We start from the raw sequence: 17587 nt of genomic DNA, 5'->3' as shown, positions 1-17587 counted from the left end.
AGGGAGGCTGGACTAGTTACAGCGATGAAGGTTATTACCTTAGATCAGAAGGTTGTCTTTACAACAACACTACACACGACTTTATTAAAGATGCACCGACACACAGTAGGCATGACATTGGCCCTAATACGAAAGGAAGGCAAAACATCTTTCTTGAGTCCTTTTTATGTTTACCAACATGTTATGCAAGGCAATAAAGATGGTGAATGAGTGAGTTATCAGCCCAGACTTCAGACATGTTTTCAAATAACTTTGGAGGGATTTAGCTTGTTTGCTCATTTGGGGGTTTTGGAAACTTGTCAACGTATACTCATCAAAATGTACAGAAAAATGCCCAGAATTCTTTATTTTTAAATGTCAGAGAGTAATCAGCAACGGCTCTCTGTCAAAGTGGGAAGACACGTCTAGGGATGTCCCACAGGGGTCAGTTCTGGGTCTGATATATTTTCATTAATGAGTTGGATAATGAAGTGGGGACTACACTTATAACATTCGTGAATGACACCAAACTGGGATGGGATGCAAGCATTTTGGAGGGCACGATCAGAATTCAAAACAACCCTGACATATTGGAGATTTGTTCTGGGGAAGAGGAAAGAAAAAAAAAAAAAAAGGAAATTCAATAAAGACAAGTGCAAAGTACTTCTCTTCGGAAGGAAAAATCTAATGCACAGCTGCAAATTGAGGAATAACTGGCTATGTAACCTGCTAAAAAGGATCTGGGGTTACTGTGGATCAGATATTAAATATGAGTCAATAATGTGGTGCAGTTGTGAAACAGCCTAATGTCATTTTGGGGTGTATATAAGACGTGGGAGGTAATTGTCCCGCTCTGCTCGGCACTGGTGAGGCCTCAGCTGGAGTACTGTGTCCAGTTCTGGGTGCCACACTTAAGGAAAGATGCGGACAAACTGCAGAGAGAGCAACAAGAATGATAAAAGGTTTAGAAAACCTGACCTAGGAGTAAAGGTTAAAAAAACTGGGCCTATTTAATCTTGAAAAAAGACGACTAAGGGGAGACCTCCAAACAGTCTTCAAATATGTTAAGGGCTCTTAAAAAGAGGACAGTGATCATTGTTCTCTGTGTCCGCTGAAAGTAGGGCAAGAAGTGATGAGCTCTATCTGCAGCAAGGGAGATTTAGGTTAGATATGAGGAAAACATTTCTAACTATAAGGGTAGTGAAGCTCTGAAACTGCCTTCCAAGGCAGGATGTGGAATCCCCCTCACTGAAGGTTTTTAAGAACAGGTTGGACAAACACCTGTCAAGGATGATCTCGGTTTACTTGGTCCTGCCTTAGCACAGGAGGCATCTCACAAGGTCCCTTCCAGCCCTATATTTCTATGTAGGCTGGTGAAAAGTGCCAGACTGACTTCCCCTGGACACTGAAGTCCTCCCTTTGTCCACAGAACAGGTGCTGCATACAAAGCAGCCATGCAAACTTTGTCTGCCTCAGTGCAAACTTGGTGGGGCTATTTCCTGAGGCTGGCAGAGAGGAAGGTGGTTCAGTCTTCAAACTTACTCAATCCCTGGCCTCTCAGCTGCAATTGAAAAGGGTGCCAATTTGCACTAATTTTTGTGATGTGGGAACTGGACTTAGACCCAGTGCTTCCTAATGTTTTGTAAGTTATCAACTGCAGCCAAGCCAAGCTGTGAGGTTAGAAAATAAGCAGGATTTTATTATTTTTTTAGAAGACCGCAGTGAGTTATTATGTGAGGGATACGTAATAACCAAGCAATACATTAGTGAAGCTCTTCTATTTACTGTGGCTGAATGGGAGTTTTAGCCATTGTCCAATGCCCAGCATGCAAGGAGTATACGTTATAAGAAAACACAGTGATGTTATTTCTAGACACCACACAGGGGTGTCAGGGGTGTCTTCAGTATAGGGAGGGAGAGATGATAAGAGAAGGAAACAAGTTAGAAAACAATTTCTTTAGCAAATATCTTCAATAAGACTCAAGAGCCTTTCAGACAGTTCTAGTTGCTTCCCTCCAGCCCCATCACTTGTTCAACTCACTTTGTCATGTACGGCACTCTGCTGAAATGTGTATTTAAAACTCAGCAAAATGGGTTTCGGGTGGAGTCAGCATATCAAATGCACGGAAGATTCTGTTGCCTCCCCAGTTTCTTCCAGTTCACAGTATTCATATTATCTGGGTAAAAACGGCAGTGAAATCTGAGGCTTGTGTGCACACATCAGACCCATCATCATTCTTCCAATCATTCCCGTGCCCATTCATCACTAGCTCTACAGGCAGGGAGCCAGACATGGTGGCACCACCACTTCTGCTTATAAAGGCTTTAAATCAGTAAAGACATATTTGTTCTCATCTGCTTTCAGTCTGCACTTTCACTGGGCTTTCCAGTAATATTTTTATTGTTTAAAAGAGAGGTGTCCTTTCAGACTCTATTATTCTTCTCATTTCCTTAATAAGGCGGCTGCATGACTAGCAAGGGGACTCCAGGTTATCTCCAGGGTATTTTTATTCTACTCATACTGCAGGATGCGCCTGAACACTGTCCAGAAATGGATTTAGCTGCTGTTGTATTTTTCCTTCCTGCTTGACAGAAAGATCGTTCTCTGGCTTGATTAATTTTAATTCTTCTGACTGCTTCGTTCTGTTCATGGCTACAGAGTGAGTTCCTTCCAGGAACTGCTAGGTATGGAGAAACATTTTCAGAACACAAATTGCACGCATCTGTAGATGATAATTCTGTGCATGGGTTAATTTCTAGTTAGCAACCTTTGATCTACGGCTGAAGGACCTCCCCAGACCCCGGTTTCCCCTGAGACATGACCTTGGTGAAAAGCTCCTGATCAGGAGCTAACTTTTTTGTATGTTTTCAAATACCAAACGATATACATTTTCCCATCAAATCCAGCAGAGTTTTTGTTTCAACAAGTCCATTTTTAATTTTACTTATTTATTTTAACACCACTGTTTATGTTAAATCCTGATAATAATTCGGAGAGTCACAGCACCACATTTAAAAACAATCCCAGACAGGAAGAATGACTATTAACAAAGCACTCGTCAACTGTTATATATTAGCTGCATGTTCTTGGATATGGCTAGCGGGAGAATTCACAGTCTAAATTGCTGCCCCTTTGGTGAGTGTTCATATTGTAACAGAGCAGTGGCAAGCTACCCTGGCTTCTGGCACCAAGTATCACAGCTGACCGTACAGCTTTCAAAAAGGGGCTGACTTTTGTGCTATTCCACAGCTCCAGACCATAAAGCCACATTGTCGGAAGCAGGCTGTAAAATTACAGCCACAATTTGCTGTCTAGCTACTAGTGTTGGAGGAATTATGTTAAATGAACATACTGTCATTTGTTTGTCAAATAACAAATTAAACAACTAGTTTTGCAGTACTCAAGCAGCTCAAAAGCTATTCATCTAACAATATATTCAAAAATATTCTCTCTGCTATTTGGTGTTTATTCATCTTAGCTATCTGTCACCTAAGTACTTAAGTGTCCTCTGCCCCCGCAAAAAAGAAAAAAAAGAAGAAAATTTGGCATTAGCAAAAGAGCTTGAGTTTTTGCATAAACAGTAGATAGATGTCTGACTATGCTAACTACCTGATTTTTACATTTCCATCCAGGTTAGGCTGGAATGGAAAATGTAATATAAAACCAAGGAGAGAGACAAGTTAGAACAAGGTTGCTCCATTTTGAATCTGCAGGGCTTAATTCAACCAGCGTGTGGGGGTGAAATCATGGACTTGATTTTCCAAAATAAAATTGTATTATTCATATACTACACAAACATACAAATGTACTTACTTGTGGGATTTTCTCTCTATCCAAGTAAACTTTTTCTCTTAACAAAGACCAATAAAATGACTTAGAGCTCTTACGTTGGGAGTCAGAATTTTATGAGGTTTCAGTGATCTCATGGCTCACCAGTCAATGCTGAATTAGTTTACATATTACATGCTATGGGCCCAATCCTGTAGCCCTGCTGTGTAGAATCCCAATGAAGTAAGCACTTATATCAGTAAGGACTGCCGGAATAGTCCTTTCTGTATGCATGCGTGGGGGTGTGTGTGTGGATAAGTAAGTAAGTCATAAGAATATATCTGTGTGTTTAGACTGGGATTTGAAACAGGTCCTAATTTACTGTTCAACACTATGGTCCAAATTTTGTTCTCAGTTTTAAACAGGCAATACCAAAAAAATTGGAAACTCTGTCTGCTGGGACCAAATTTGATGCTGACCACACGAATCCGGCACAGCAGTCTATAAATGTCGTGCTTACCCGGGAACTGCCGTATTTTAAAAATAAAAAATATTGTATAACTTCCAACCAAAACTGGAAATGAATTTGTGCAGAGTGTTAATCTCTTGTTTGTTCTTTTCCTTTGAAACACAGAGTTCATGGTAACACCTAGACCTTATTCCCTGAGGGACAGATTATCAGCGGCTATAAATCATCATTAGTTCCACAGGCTTCAATGGGACTACGCTGATTTATAGCAGCTGAGGAGCTGGTCCCAAGTGTCATATTGAAACTAGTATGTAGCTACAAACTACAATCTTTTGCAATGACAGAGGTCATTCATTATTGTTATTTTATATTTGTATGGCATGAGCACCTAGAGGCCTCAGTAAGTCCCCACCGTGCTAAGCACTGTGCAAACAAAGTAAGAGATAGTCCCTGCCCCAGCCTAACCTAGACTGTGAGCTCTTTGGAGCAGGAACTGTTATTTTACTACACACAGCACCTAGCGCAATGGGTTTCTGATCCTTGACTGATGCCTGTAGGCATCATGGGAATACAAATAGAGGTAAATACCAGCAACAACCAAGTAGATACTGTTTCCGTACATTATCAGAACAGCTACAGGATACAAAAAAAATCTGTTTTTCCATGCTGCTCATCTAATTCTCTTTTCTTTTCTAGGAAAAATACATGCATCTACTGATTTAAGGCTAGATTTTCTTCCTCCTCTTACCTCTATTTTTCAGCGGTGGCAGTGTAGGGTGAAGGTTTTCATTACAGAAATCTTCATCTGTGCAGCATGCAATAGTTCTTCTGTGATGTATTATGGGTGTATCCTGCAACAGAGAAATTCACAGACAACTGTGTGAGCAACTTTGTTTTTTTAAACAGACACTGTTGTTTGGGCGCTGGAGAAGGAGACAGACCTGACATGGTAACCAGTGAAGGATTTCAAATATGACTGCAATAAGGATTTGGGCCATCCTAATAAAGCCAAACCACACTTCATTTAAACATTAAAGAACAAATTCTTTATGAAATCCTTGTGAAATTCCACTCAAGTCATTAGCATTATACAAGGATGTATTTGGCCATAACAGCGTACGGGAAAGCGGTGAGAGAATCTGTGCGTTAGTGTTACATTATTCAAGCATTCCATCTGAATGTGGGGGCAGACAGATTTCACGTTTATGTACAATGAGACAGAGGGCCTGATCCCCTGTCCCACTTTCTAGAGCAAAGCAGAGAGAATTTTGCCCCAAGGCCAAGATTTCCAGAAACAGATACCTAACGTCAGGCCTGAATTCAACAGAGACTTTAGGGTGCTCAGCATTTTGGAAAATCTGGCTACTTATTTAGTAAGCAGTTAGAAGCCTCATTTTAGACTCCTATTTTTGAAAATCTTGGCCTTAGCACACGATTCCCTTCACGTAGGGGAATCCTCAGACGGCTTAAAGCCAATGTAGTCAACTCTGTCATCTATCCCGCCTAGCGAAATAGATCTGTGAAGGGTATGACAGGGAGCAGGAGGGGACAGAACACAGTGCACTGCACTTTGGAGATATTTACTGGAATAATGGCTCCTAAGAGTTTATTACAAGCAACTGCAAATAAGAGCAACCCGTATCCTGCTTTAACTTGAACCAATAGCTAGTGTGGCCCCTGGACAGGCCCAGAGCAGAAAGATTTACTTAGGGTACTACTACACTGCAAACAAACAAAAAACCGCGTCAGCGAGTCTCAGAGCCCAGGTCAACTGACTTAGGTTCACACTACAGGACTAAGAATAGCAACGTAGATGTTCCTGCTTGGGCTGAAGCCTGGATTCTGAAACCCAGCAAGGGGTTGAGTGTCAATGTCTGGACTCCAGCCTGAGCAGGAGTGTCTACACTGCTATTCTTAGGCGTGTAGCAAGAGCCCAAGTCAGTTGACCCAGGCTCTGAGGCTCGCTGCCACGCTCGTGGTCTTTTGTTGTTTCATTTTGCAGGGTAGATGTACTCAGAGTCATCTTCATTCCATCTGCTGTCCTCCCTCCACAGTCATGCTGAGCTTTGCATGGAACAGCTGGGGATTTAACCCCGAGTGATTTCTCTGTGTTAAACATGCAAGCACAAAAGAGAATTGCTTTGTAGGGTGACAAGTTGATTGTAGTACATGGAATGGAAACACATTTCTCTCCCTGGAACTATAATGCCTTCACGAAGGTGGATCCCTAAATTTACTGGCTGGACTGTCTACACACACAGGACTCATGTTACACATCAGTGATATGTAACAACTTCTCGTGTGAAAACAGCAACTTTTTTACTGCCCACTACTACGTAGCACACAGCAGTTTAGGAAAGGAAGTAAAGAATGACTTACCTAATTCAAGCCGCAGGGGGAATGTAGAGAAGCAAAATGGAATTACCCGAGCGGTAGTTTCACCAGGACGGCAGGGGCTAACGTTAGTTAACTTGTGCTTGAAGTAGTAGCAAGAGTTTTGGGAAGCAGATGCCATTTCTTCAGCATTCAGTGCAGAGGGCACATCTCCCACATGAACAAAATTCAAAGCAGCAGATGTATGCATTCATCCTGACTACAATGCAGCTGCATGAAAACTATCACAACAGCCAGACCAAACCTTGATCGCAACTCTTTTCTTACCCGGCACTGGAAGTCTGAGCCTTCTAAGCCTAGGCATCCTGAGGCAATCGTACGTCCTCCAGATTCATCTTCTTCTACCATGGTGAAACAGTAGCCATCAGTCCTGAAGATTGGAAAGAGTGAAAAACAGAGTTTGTTTTTTAAAATCAGAGATCTGCTATGAGAGGCAGTCTGATATGCTGAGCCCCACAAACATACAGTTGATAAATCAACACACTTTGAACAGCAATGTAACATAATGCTAAACTATCATCACATATGTAAAATCTTATTTATTTACGCAGTATTATTTCAACATACAAAACAAACAAATGCTTATCCCAGGCTCTTGGCACCCACACATAGTTAAAATTAAATCCAACAAAGACAGACAGCAATCATAAACTGATAACTTTTCTTCAAACAAAAGAAACCAGTCCACAAAGCTGACATTTTCACATAAAACCCAAACCCCCATAATCAAAAATCTTCACCCAAGGCCCATCCTCTCTGCACAAATGTCTATCCCAGTGGTTCTCAACCCATGGTCTGCAGGCAGCTTGTGGCCCATGTGATATCCTCAGGGCCATACAAGTAGTATAATGAAATGGTGTGGATGTGGCCAGCGTAACACACAGAGAGCTGCATATGCGGCCCAGAGTGGTAAATAGGTTGAGAACCACTGGTCTATCCTAATAGATACGCTTTGCATCATTGGAGACCCATCTTAGTAAAAGCATCAGTGCTAAAGCAGGTCTACTTGTACATGCACACTGTACAGAGATTTGCTCTGTGGCGCAGACCAGAAGAGGCCAGCGTCATTGAGATAATAACTGTGAAACACTATTAAGAGTGATTTGTGGTCCTTACTTTAACCATATTACAAACTGCAACACTCTGTTGCGTTTGAGTTCTTGAGTTATCATCAACATCCTTCCGAACTGTTTACTTGGGTTATAAGCCTAAAGTGATCCATAATAGTTCAGTTTACAAGAACATGTACAACATAGGACAAGTATACTAACAGATGGCTAGATGGTGCTGGTGATAAATGTCCTTCCCTAATGAAGGTCAAATGCATGAATGTTATCAGGGAAACAAAAAGAGTGCCTGCATCTGACTGCAAGTCTTCTCTGCTAATTTCTCATCACTTTTTGGGGACTCACTACCCTATCAAAATGAATGAAAATTGTCTTGATCGTAAGAAATAAAATGGATAATAAAAAAGAAATAGCCCCTTATCCTCAAACAATTAAGTCACATAACAATAAAATGTTTTATTAACCTCTTAATTTCTTTCTAATATTTATTGTGTTATATATGAACAAATGAACAAGGACAATAAAAGGGAAACAGACACAAGAAGTAACTAAATGGATTTACAAGGCTTAAATAAAGCAGAATTTCAGATAATTATTTTTTGACTTGAAAGAAAGGAAAGCCTAACAAAACAAACAAAAACACTAATGACAATAAAGAAGTTGTAGGAAAAGGGGAACATTCCATTACACACTGAACGCATAAATACAATTTGGAAATATTAGCTGTGGCACAGAAGGATGCCGGATAGGAAAACACCAAATATTTGCTGTGGAACGTTTTTAAATTAACTGTGTGAGATCTAGTCAGAGCAAGCTTGTTTCACAGTTCCTTTCAATAACAGGAGAAGTTACTAATGTCTGGATCTGAAAAGTAACCAGTTGCACACTACAGACGACTTCCTCATAGAAGCGCACAATTTACTTTTATACTACTTCGATATTGTGCATGAGAGTAAAGTAAGGAAAACAACAACCCTTTTGGGAAACAACTCTCATGACTTCATTACTCAGTCTCAGGATAGGAATGATAGGACTGCCAAGAAAAGAGACTGAAAGGAATCCATTAGAGTATAATATTATATTATACTACATTTTATTTGTTTATACGGTGCCTTAGATTCAAAGCAATGAGTAAGGGTAACAGAGGGACGCAGTAACAAAACGATAAATTGCAATCAACTGAAAAACAAAACAAGTCAAAAATTGATGGTCTCTAATAAAGTCATTATACAAAAGAATCATATCATTAGAAGAGGTACTATTAAGACGGGAAAGAGACACAGGAGGTTTTGGCATTCTAGTGACTTTCAGTAGGACACAGACTCATAAATCACTTTTGAAAATGGGACATAGGCTCCTAAGTCACTTAGATGTTTGTGAAAATTTTACTTCTGATGTAAAATGACAAAGCAAGTTAGATCATGGAAAGCAGAGGGGGAGAGAGCTCAAAAACTTTGAGGGATGGAGGAAATCATTCTTTTTAGAGACAGCAATAGAAGAATGTCTCACAAGCTTCAGACCATGATACAATGAATGAGGAATGTGAAATGAAATTTAAAGGGGAATGTTTATACAGGAAAAATGAGATTTAAGAGGGAGAATTTTCAATGTAAATAAAAGTTACCGTCACCCCTCGGAAAGCCTGCCAGAGATCTGGGCAAGAGAGGAGAAGAGACAGTGTCTCCTAGAACTCCTGGAAGAGCTCTACTGTGGTGGTGGGGAACAGATGCTCACAGGTTGAATATAACGCACTCGACATACAGAGGAGTGCATAGCACACTTCAGCTGCACAGTCCAGCCATGTCAGAAATTAAAATCTTTCCATCATTAAAAAAAATCTGAACAAGCATGTACCACATCTAATATGCTGTAGTTCACTGCATATTACATATAAGTATGCATGTATAACACAGAATGATGAATACAGGGGGTCCCCTGTATACATTGGGGTTGTGCTCTTGAAAAGGGTGATGGATACCAAAATGACGTATACCAGGGAATTTTTCCCAATAAGAAATAATGGAATAAGGTGGGAATGCATTCACAACTTCACCACACTTGCCTATGACAATACTCTTTTCGCCTAAACAGGGTACCTTTTGACACTGACAGGTTATACAGCACACATTTTACACACAAAACGTTGAATAAAATAATGTAGAACCCTACTAACGCTGATTAAACACATAGAACATTTTAATATAGTACATACAGTACAGTAATACAGTATAAAACACTGTCAATTATGCTAAACTTAGGAAGGGGTGGCAGCTGTGTTTTCTCGGGCTGGCTTTTCCATGGCTGGCTTTTTGGTTGCAGAAGTCTTAAAAAAGGATTGTAATCGATGTCTGCTCTCCTGCATGAATCTTTGAACAATAGATCTCCCTGTAGCAAGTCACTGCATCACTGAGAGCCCTGGAGACTTTGGCAGACCGTTTACAAAAAGGATCACCGCTCTGTATTATTTCCATCATCTCATCCAGCAATCCAAAGAAAAGGGAGAGATTCTTTGTCATCAGACTCCTGGCTTCCTGCCCTATATCATCATCATCGCCCTTGCTTTCTTTAGATATCCGTGTTCGATCCAGCTCAATCAGTTCCTCATTTGTCAGTTGCTTAGCGTGAGACTCCTGTACATCCTCCTCCTCCACCTCCTCGAAGCCAATATTCTTTGCCAACTTGACAATTTCTTGCTTGAGAGCAGGAACAACATCAAATCCCACGAAGCTGTGGACAGCATCTGGCATTGCACAGCGCAAAATGCCGTTCACACATTGCAAAGTGACCTCTTCCCACGACGGGTCAATGTTTTCCACGCTGTTCAAGATGTTGTAGGACTTCCAAAACTCCTTTACGCTGGGCTTTCCTTCACATGCTGTCTCCTTAATCAGCATGGAGAATGTCCTCTGTAGGTAATAAGCCTTGAACGTGGCCATTACACCCTGGTCCATAGGCTGCAGCAACAATGTGGTGTTGGGTGGCAAAAATTGGACCTTGATGTTCGGGCAGAGAGCTTTGTAGTCCAGTTCACGGACACTTGCGTTATCCAGCAGAAGGAGAATCTTAAAGGCCAAATTTTCCTTCTGACAGTAAGCCTTAAATTCAGGGACAGCATGGTCTACAAACCACTCACGGAAAATATTGCATGTCATCCAGGCCGTTCTGTTCGACTTCCAAATTACAGGGAGATAAGGCTTGACGTAGCCCCTCATTGCTCTTGGGTTTTCACCGTGGTAGACAAGCAAGGGCTTCAGCTTATAATCGCCTTCTGCATTTCCCCCAAGCAGAAGGGTTAAGCGGTCTTTTGAGGCTTTGAATCCAGGAGCAGTCTTCTTGTCACGAGAAATATAAGTGCTCGTTGGCAACTTCTTCCACTAACGGCCCGTCTCGTAGATGTTAAAAACTTGTTTTGGAGAGCAGCCACCTTCCGAATCAATTGTGTTTAGCTGCGTAGGAAATATTTCAGCTGCTTCTCTATCCACAGTAGCCATTTCTCCTGTGAGTGTTACATTATGTAGATTGACACGCTTCTGAAATCTGTGGAATCACCCACGACTAGCATGGAAGGTCTCCTTTTCTGCTGTTGAGCTCTCTCCCTTTCTTTCCTTTAAATTGTTATACAGGCTTTTGGCCTTCTCCTGAATCAAGCTTAAACTCACAGGCATTTTCTTTTCATGCAGGTCATCAATCCAATCAGCCAGCAAACATTCCATTTTCCATTGTACAGGGAGTCCTCGGACATACGACACCCAACTTCCGTCGGACGCCGCTTACGACGCTTTTCAATTGACTGTCTGTTTTGCCCCTACGACTCTTGTCGCTCTTACGACAAAAGCCGGCAGGGAGAACAGCACACATCACATGCTGAGTCTCAGCCAATCACGGATTTCACGGTTCAAGCTTTCTGATTGGCTGAGCCCGGGGCTGGGAGCCAATCAAAAACAAGCGGCAAGGCTAACCGGCAACAACTACCCTGGCCCTGGAAGCCAATCAGACAAGTGACTGCAAGGGACCCCCCACTTCCAGCTCCATTCATTATAACAGTGCATCTGTGAATAGGGGCATATCCGACATGTACAGCTGCTCCAGCAAAATTTACAAGGAGAGGAGGAGAACATCTGTCCGAACTTCCTTGGACACTTTCTTTAAGATTGCAGAGAAGACCGCAGAGAAACCTACAGCCCAGACTTCAGAGAAGCCCCCAGCCAAGAGCCCTTCAAAAAGTTCTAGAAAGTCAAAGCATATGTGATTTTATATGTTTATTTGAATGCTGTTTACCAAATAAATGCATTAATGTTGCTACATTAGTCATCTATAATTCATTTAGTACAAAAATCTGGATTATTGTGGTGAAAATAGTGTATCAAGTCTTGGTTCAGGAACCAGTCCCCCCCTTTATACCATTGATTCCTATGGGAAAAGCGGTTTTGACTTACAACGCAATTCTGAGGAACGAATTGTGTCTTAAGTCTGAGGACTCCCTGTACTGCTTCTCTGTTTTGTTATCTTCATTGAGGACCACTTCATAGCACTTGGAGCACTTTCATGAATTCGATCAGCACTCTTAAAAATTGAGTGTACTGTTGAAGCAGGCAAACCGAGAACATGAGCGACATCAGCTGCACGCTCACCTCTTTCAAAATGCTTTATAACATCCAATTATACTTCTAATGTTACACTCTTACGTTATTTGAGTATAAGCTTTCGTGAGCTACAGCTCACTTCACCCGATGAAGTGCGCTGTAGCTCACGAAAGCTTATGCTCAAATAAATTGGTTAGTCTCTAAGGTGCCAGAAGTCCTCCTTTTCTTTTTGCGAATACAGACTAACACGGCTGTTACTCTGAAACAACTCTTACGTTGCCTCTTAGACACAGACCCACCCTTAACACTTTGAACGCATTTTACACTCATGATGGGTACAGGACAGTACTGTACTCAAGGCCGTCCCACCTACCTCCACCCACGCCGTGCCTCTTCCCGCCCAGTTTCACCCTCTCCTCCGAGCGCCCCGTCGCTGCTCCTCCAGCCCCGCCGCCCCCCAGCTGCCTAACAGCTGACCATGGCAGGCAGGAGGCACTGGAAAAGAGGGGGAGGAGTTGATCGTCAGCCTGGGGGCCGCCAGCAGACGCAAGGACAGTACTGTACAATAGGGGAACATTTTCAAATTCATGTTGGTCCCGATCCATGCATGTGGATCAGGACCAACATGAATCGGAACACGTTCCCCTATTGATGAGCGACGGATATCCGAAACAACGCATAAGGGAGAGACATGTACTGGGGAACTCCTGTACATATAAAGCAGTATAAATTAACCTATTTTTTATTCCCAGTAGTGTAACATTTGTGGATTATTAAATACAATTACAGTCACTTAAAAATTAAAAACATTCATTGTGTAAATGTAGAACTGAATTGGCTGTTGTAAAATGTAGCCATGTAAACCTCCTCCAGTGAGGTATCATGTTATACTACAGTTCAGAAAAGACATTAAAGAGATTTTGGATGTGATAATTCACAAGCAGAGATCTGGTGTGTCACATTTTGGCAAGGGTGACTTTTTACAACCAGGTCACATATCGGGGGAAAAAAAGAGGTGTATAGCAGAAATGCTGACAGATCCTGAACTAGAAGATGCTGCTACAATTAAAGATTACCGTAATGACAGAGGTGATCTTAACTGAGACCTTTACTATATGTCAGAAGGGAGGCATGGGGGCCCAAGAGCTTTGTAGCTGTTCAAGCAGAGAAGAGCCATTTCTCATGAAAGATGCAACACCTTAGCTACCAAACTTTGATTGGTATTTCCTCCCCTGGCTTCCATGGTAGCGTGACATCAATGTCTGTTTTACTATTTCTCTCTCCCTCTCTTCTTTTAAAATAAAAAACCAAAAATGCTTTAAATACCCATCTACCACAGAAGGACCTTAAAAATACCAGGCATAACAAATCCTTAATCATCTTTCGATGAATATGCTAAGTAACTTGTGATGGCAAAAAAGATTTGGACAGATGAAATCATCCCCTTGTTCATTTGCTACAGCTTGCAGGTTGGTTAAATTCCCTGATGACTAAACCAGAAACCTCCTACGTTTCAGTACATTACCACCACCTTACTTTGGTCTGCAATGCAGCCTGGAGGATTTTATTTTTGTATACTTCATCTCTTGTGAACATTTCTGAATACACTGGCAGCATAAATTATATTGCCCATATGGTCCCAATCAAATCAGCAAAACAACTTCTGCATTGGTTCTTAGTAATGATGGGAAAACTTCAGTTATGGTTTGTATAGAAACCTGACCATTCATACGCTTATGTGAAGCTCTACAGACTTTCCCCAGTTTTGAAACTACTTAAACTCTCAGCATGCATTTACTTCCTACTTTTTGTCATGTCTATCACCCGAGGAATATGTCCATTAAAAAAAAGCCAAGTTTAGCAGAACACTGTCCATAAACCAAAGAGCCACTGTAAATCTGTTCAACACAAACTCATTTTCTGGAAAAAATATTGTGGTAACAGTAACATGAAACCCAGTTAGAAGAACTGCATTATACTCCTGCTGAGCCAAATTCAGCCTTCAGATATGTATGCAACTACTTTGAAGTCAGTGGGAGCCATGCACATGCAAAAAAGCACAGAATCTGGCTCATAATGGGCTAAATCCTCGGCCTCTGAAAAGACCACACGAGCCTCCCAGTCAGCAAAACTGACCCTGTTCTGCTGTGTGGAGCACATCCCAGATGCCAAGAAGCCACAGAGGGACGCTCTTCTTCCCCCATCAGTGACAGCCCTCTCTACAACACTGCACAGAAAGATGTGAGGACACTCTGCAACATGGAATGGAGGATTCTCCCAACTCCCACAGAGAACACTTTATAAAGCTCATTTACTGTGGTTAAGTACAGGACCTATATCTACAGTTTCCAACCCGATGATGACTCTGACATGGCAATAATACCAACCACTGAGACATCCCTCTGCATTTTTGCTTCTGTCTCTATCATCACACACAAAATCCACTTTACCAGGTGCTTGGGTTATTTACAAAAACGAATAATCAAAATACAGATAATTTATATTCTAGTTTTGTGGTTGAAAAAACAAAGCACGTTAAAACAAGTAATTTTCTGTGCACATATGCAAGATCTTAGGCTGAGCCAGTGAATACGCTTGTATGCTGTACAGTGTAGCTCCATTTTTTTAACGTTGCAAAATGAAAAGACAAATGTAAAGTGAGTATTTTCTAATATGGAGTGTGTGTTCTTGGTTTAAGTAAATTCAATTTATTGTGGCACTCTCCCATTTTCTGGAGCTTCCTCTCTGAAGCTCATTGTGCTGGCTGGGACAGTGCAAAGGGGTTCAGCAGAGATTGGAGTATTATCAGTGATTATTTACCATAACATAAAGGTACACGGGCCTACATTTTCAAAAAGTTATTAGTGATTTTGAATGACCAACGTGAGACCTTAACAAGTCCTTAATTTTCAGAAAGTTTTGAGCACCTGCACGCTGAAAATCAGGCCCCATTAAGCTGTCTCAAGTTGGGCACCTGAAATTTGCTAGACACCTTGGAAAATTTAGGCCATGATGCTTTTACAAAGCACAAAGTAAGACAAATCCCATTCAAAACAGATTAAGGCAGGATGCAGAGAGAAGAACGAGGGAGTCATGAACTGTATTAATTTTGAGAGTACAGAGGAAAGCGAGGCTTACCTCAGCACAACACTCAATTGGAATTGGGTTCATGGATGGAGGAGAAAGATTCACGCCAAGGTCTTGTTGTAACTGAATCATTTAGACCATGCTTAATATGGATCCCCTGCTCTTCTTCCCCAAAGTATTTAAGGAGTTACACTTGACCTAGGCACTGCTAGATTTTAAACAATGGCAGAATATTCTTTTTTGTGTAATAATATGAATAAAAATAGATGAGTGCTACAGCTTCCTCCTTCAAATCACAACAAACCTTTGCTTTTCAACCACCACTCCAGAGGACGTGGGTCCATGCTGATGATGGATTCTGTTCAATAATGATCCAAAGCAGTGCAGACTGACGCATGTTCGTTTTTGTCAGATGCCACGAGCAAAAGGTTGATTTTTGTTTCTGGTGGTTCAGGTTCTGTAGTTTCCACATTGGAGTGTTGCTTTTTTAAGACTCCTGAAAGCATGCTCCACACCTAGTCCCTCTCAGATTTTGGAAGGCACATTCTGAAATCTAGGGTCAAGTGCTGTAGCTATCTTTAGAAATCTCACATCAGTATCTTCTTTGCCTTTTGTCAAATCTGCAGTGAAAATGTTCTTAAACTGCTGTAATGTGAAATATATGGCAGAACGCGGGTAAAACGGAGCAGGGGACATACAATTCTCCCCCAAAGAGTTCAGTCACAAATTTAATTAACACATTATTTTTTTAACGAGCGTCATCGGCATGGAAGCATGTCCTCTGGAAGGGTGGCCGAAGCACGAAGGGGCATATAAATGTTTAGCATATCTGGCACGTAAATACCTTGCAAAGCCGGCTACAAAAGTGCCATGTGAAAAGTGCCTGTTCTCACGTTCAGGAGACACTGTAAATAATAAGCAGGCAGCATTATGTCCCGTAAATGTAAACAAACTTGTTTGTCTTTGCGATTGGCTGAGTAAGAAGTAGGACTGAGTGGACTTCTAGGCGCTAAAGTTTTACACTGTTTTTTTTTTTTTTTGAGTGCAGTTTTGTAACCAAAAAAAATCTACATTTGTAAGTTGCACTTTCTTGATAAAGCGATTGCACTACAGTACTTGTATGAGGTGAACTGAAAAATACTGTTTCTTTTATCATTTTTACAGTGCAAATATTTGTAATAAAAATAATAATATAAAGTGAGCACTGTGCACTTTGTATTCTGTGTTGTAATTGAAATAAATATATTTGAAAATGTAGAAAAACATCCAAGCTATTTAATGAATTTCACTTGGTATTCTATTGCTTAACAGTACGATTAAAACTGCTATTAATCATGATTTTTTTTTTAGTTAATCGCTTGAGTTAACTGAGATTAATCGACAGCCCTACTTCTGACAAAAGACAAAGGACCTTAATTTGGTATTTCAGCCTACTGCTGAAGTCCTCTCCCCATACATTTGAAATTAGAGATACTCACAGCTCCATAGTTTGATAACAAAATGAGAATAAAATTGCTCGCACGTCCCATGCAAACAACCCCTGGCAAAGCAATTTTATTCTCTATTACGGTTGATAAACCAAAGCTAAGCGTTTTATCTGCTTTAAAACACAGCTGTGTAGAAACACAATCAACGCAGACCATTAGGTAATATCTGAGAAACCATATAGAACTTGCTTTGCACTGCAGTAGGACAAAAGCTCTGGGACAGACTTTTTAAAACTGCAGGCACATGTTTTTGCATAGAAAATTGTATATATGACCAGGCACCTAATCAGTGAATGTGATTACTTTGATTGCATTGTGTACATGCCCAGTGAAGTCCAATTTTTTTTCGTATGCAACTATCCTATGGGTATGCACGACTGCAGTAACTTCATGCATTTTGCACGTGCAAATACATCGTGTCAATTTTGAAAATGAGGCTCAATTTGTCTTGAAACTAAGCAGCTTTGAAATTCTGTTTTGAAAACCTATTTTGAACCCCCACAGCAGAAAGAGGGTTAAAGTTTCAACAGGTTGTGAGTGAACAATCTTTACAAGTATAGACATATGAAGTTCTTACAAATACTTTCACCTCTTCCTGAGAAAGGTCCCTGTTAATCAATCAGTCTTCCAAACACCTGTGTGCTCAGCCACTGTCCCCCTCAGTTAGATTGACACCATTTGCATATCTTTTGTGATAATGTAAGGTAACAAGGATACACAATACCCCATAGCCTTGAAAACCTATCGGACTC

General features: G+C 41.0%; 1 protein-coding gene across 7 annotated transcripts in view; it reads right to left on the bottom strand.

Annotated features, from left to right (window-relative positions):
- Positions 1-17587, bottom strand: part of BMPR1B (bone morphogenetic protein receptor type 1B) — a 349709-nt gene that overhangs the window by 12186 nt on the left and 319936 nt on the right. For all 7 annotated transcript variants that reach the window (XM_007063008.4, XM_043545434.1, XM_043545433.1 and 4 more), the window contains 2 exons: positions 6879-6981; positions 4966-5068 (listed from right to left, as the gene is read on the bottom strand). In XM_007063008.4, coding sequence (XP_007063070.1) covers positions 4966-5068; positions 6879-6981 — 206 coding nt within the window. The remainder of the gene's footprint in view (positions 1-4965; positions 5069-6878; positions 6982-17587) is intronic.

Source organism: Chelonia mydas, chromosome 4 (genome assembly GCF_015237465.2).
Source record: "Chelonia mydas isolate rCheMyd1 chromosome 4, rCheMyd1.pri.v2, whole genome shotgun sequence".
NCBI classification, from domain to species: domain Eukaryota; kingdom Metazoa; phylum Chordata; order Testudines; family Cheloniidae; genus Chelonia; species Chelonia mydas.
This window is presented reverse-complemented; position numbering and strand designations above follow the sequence as displayed.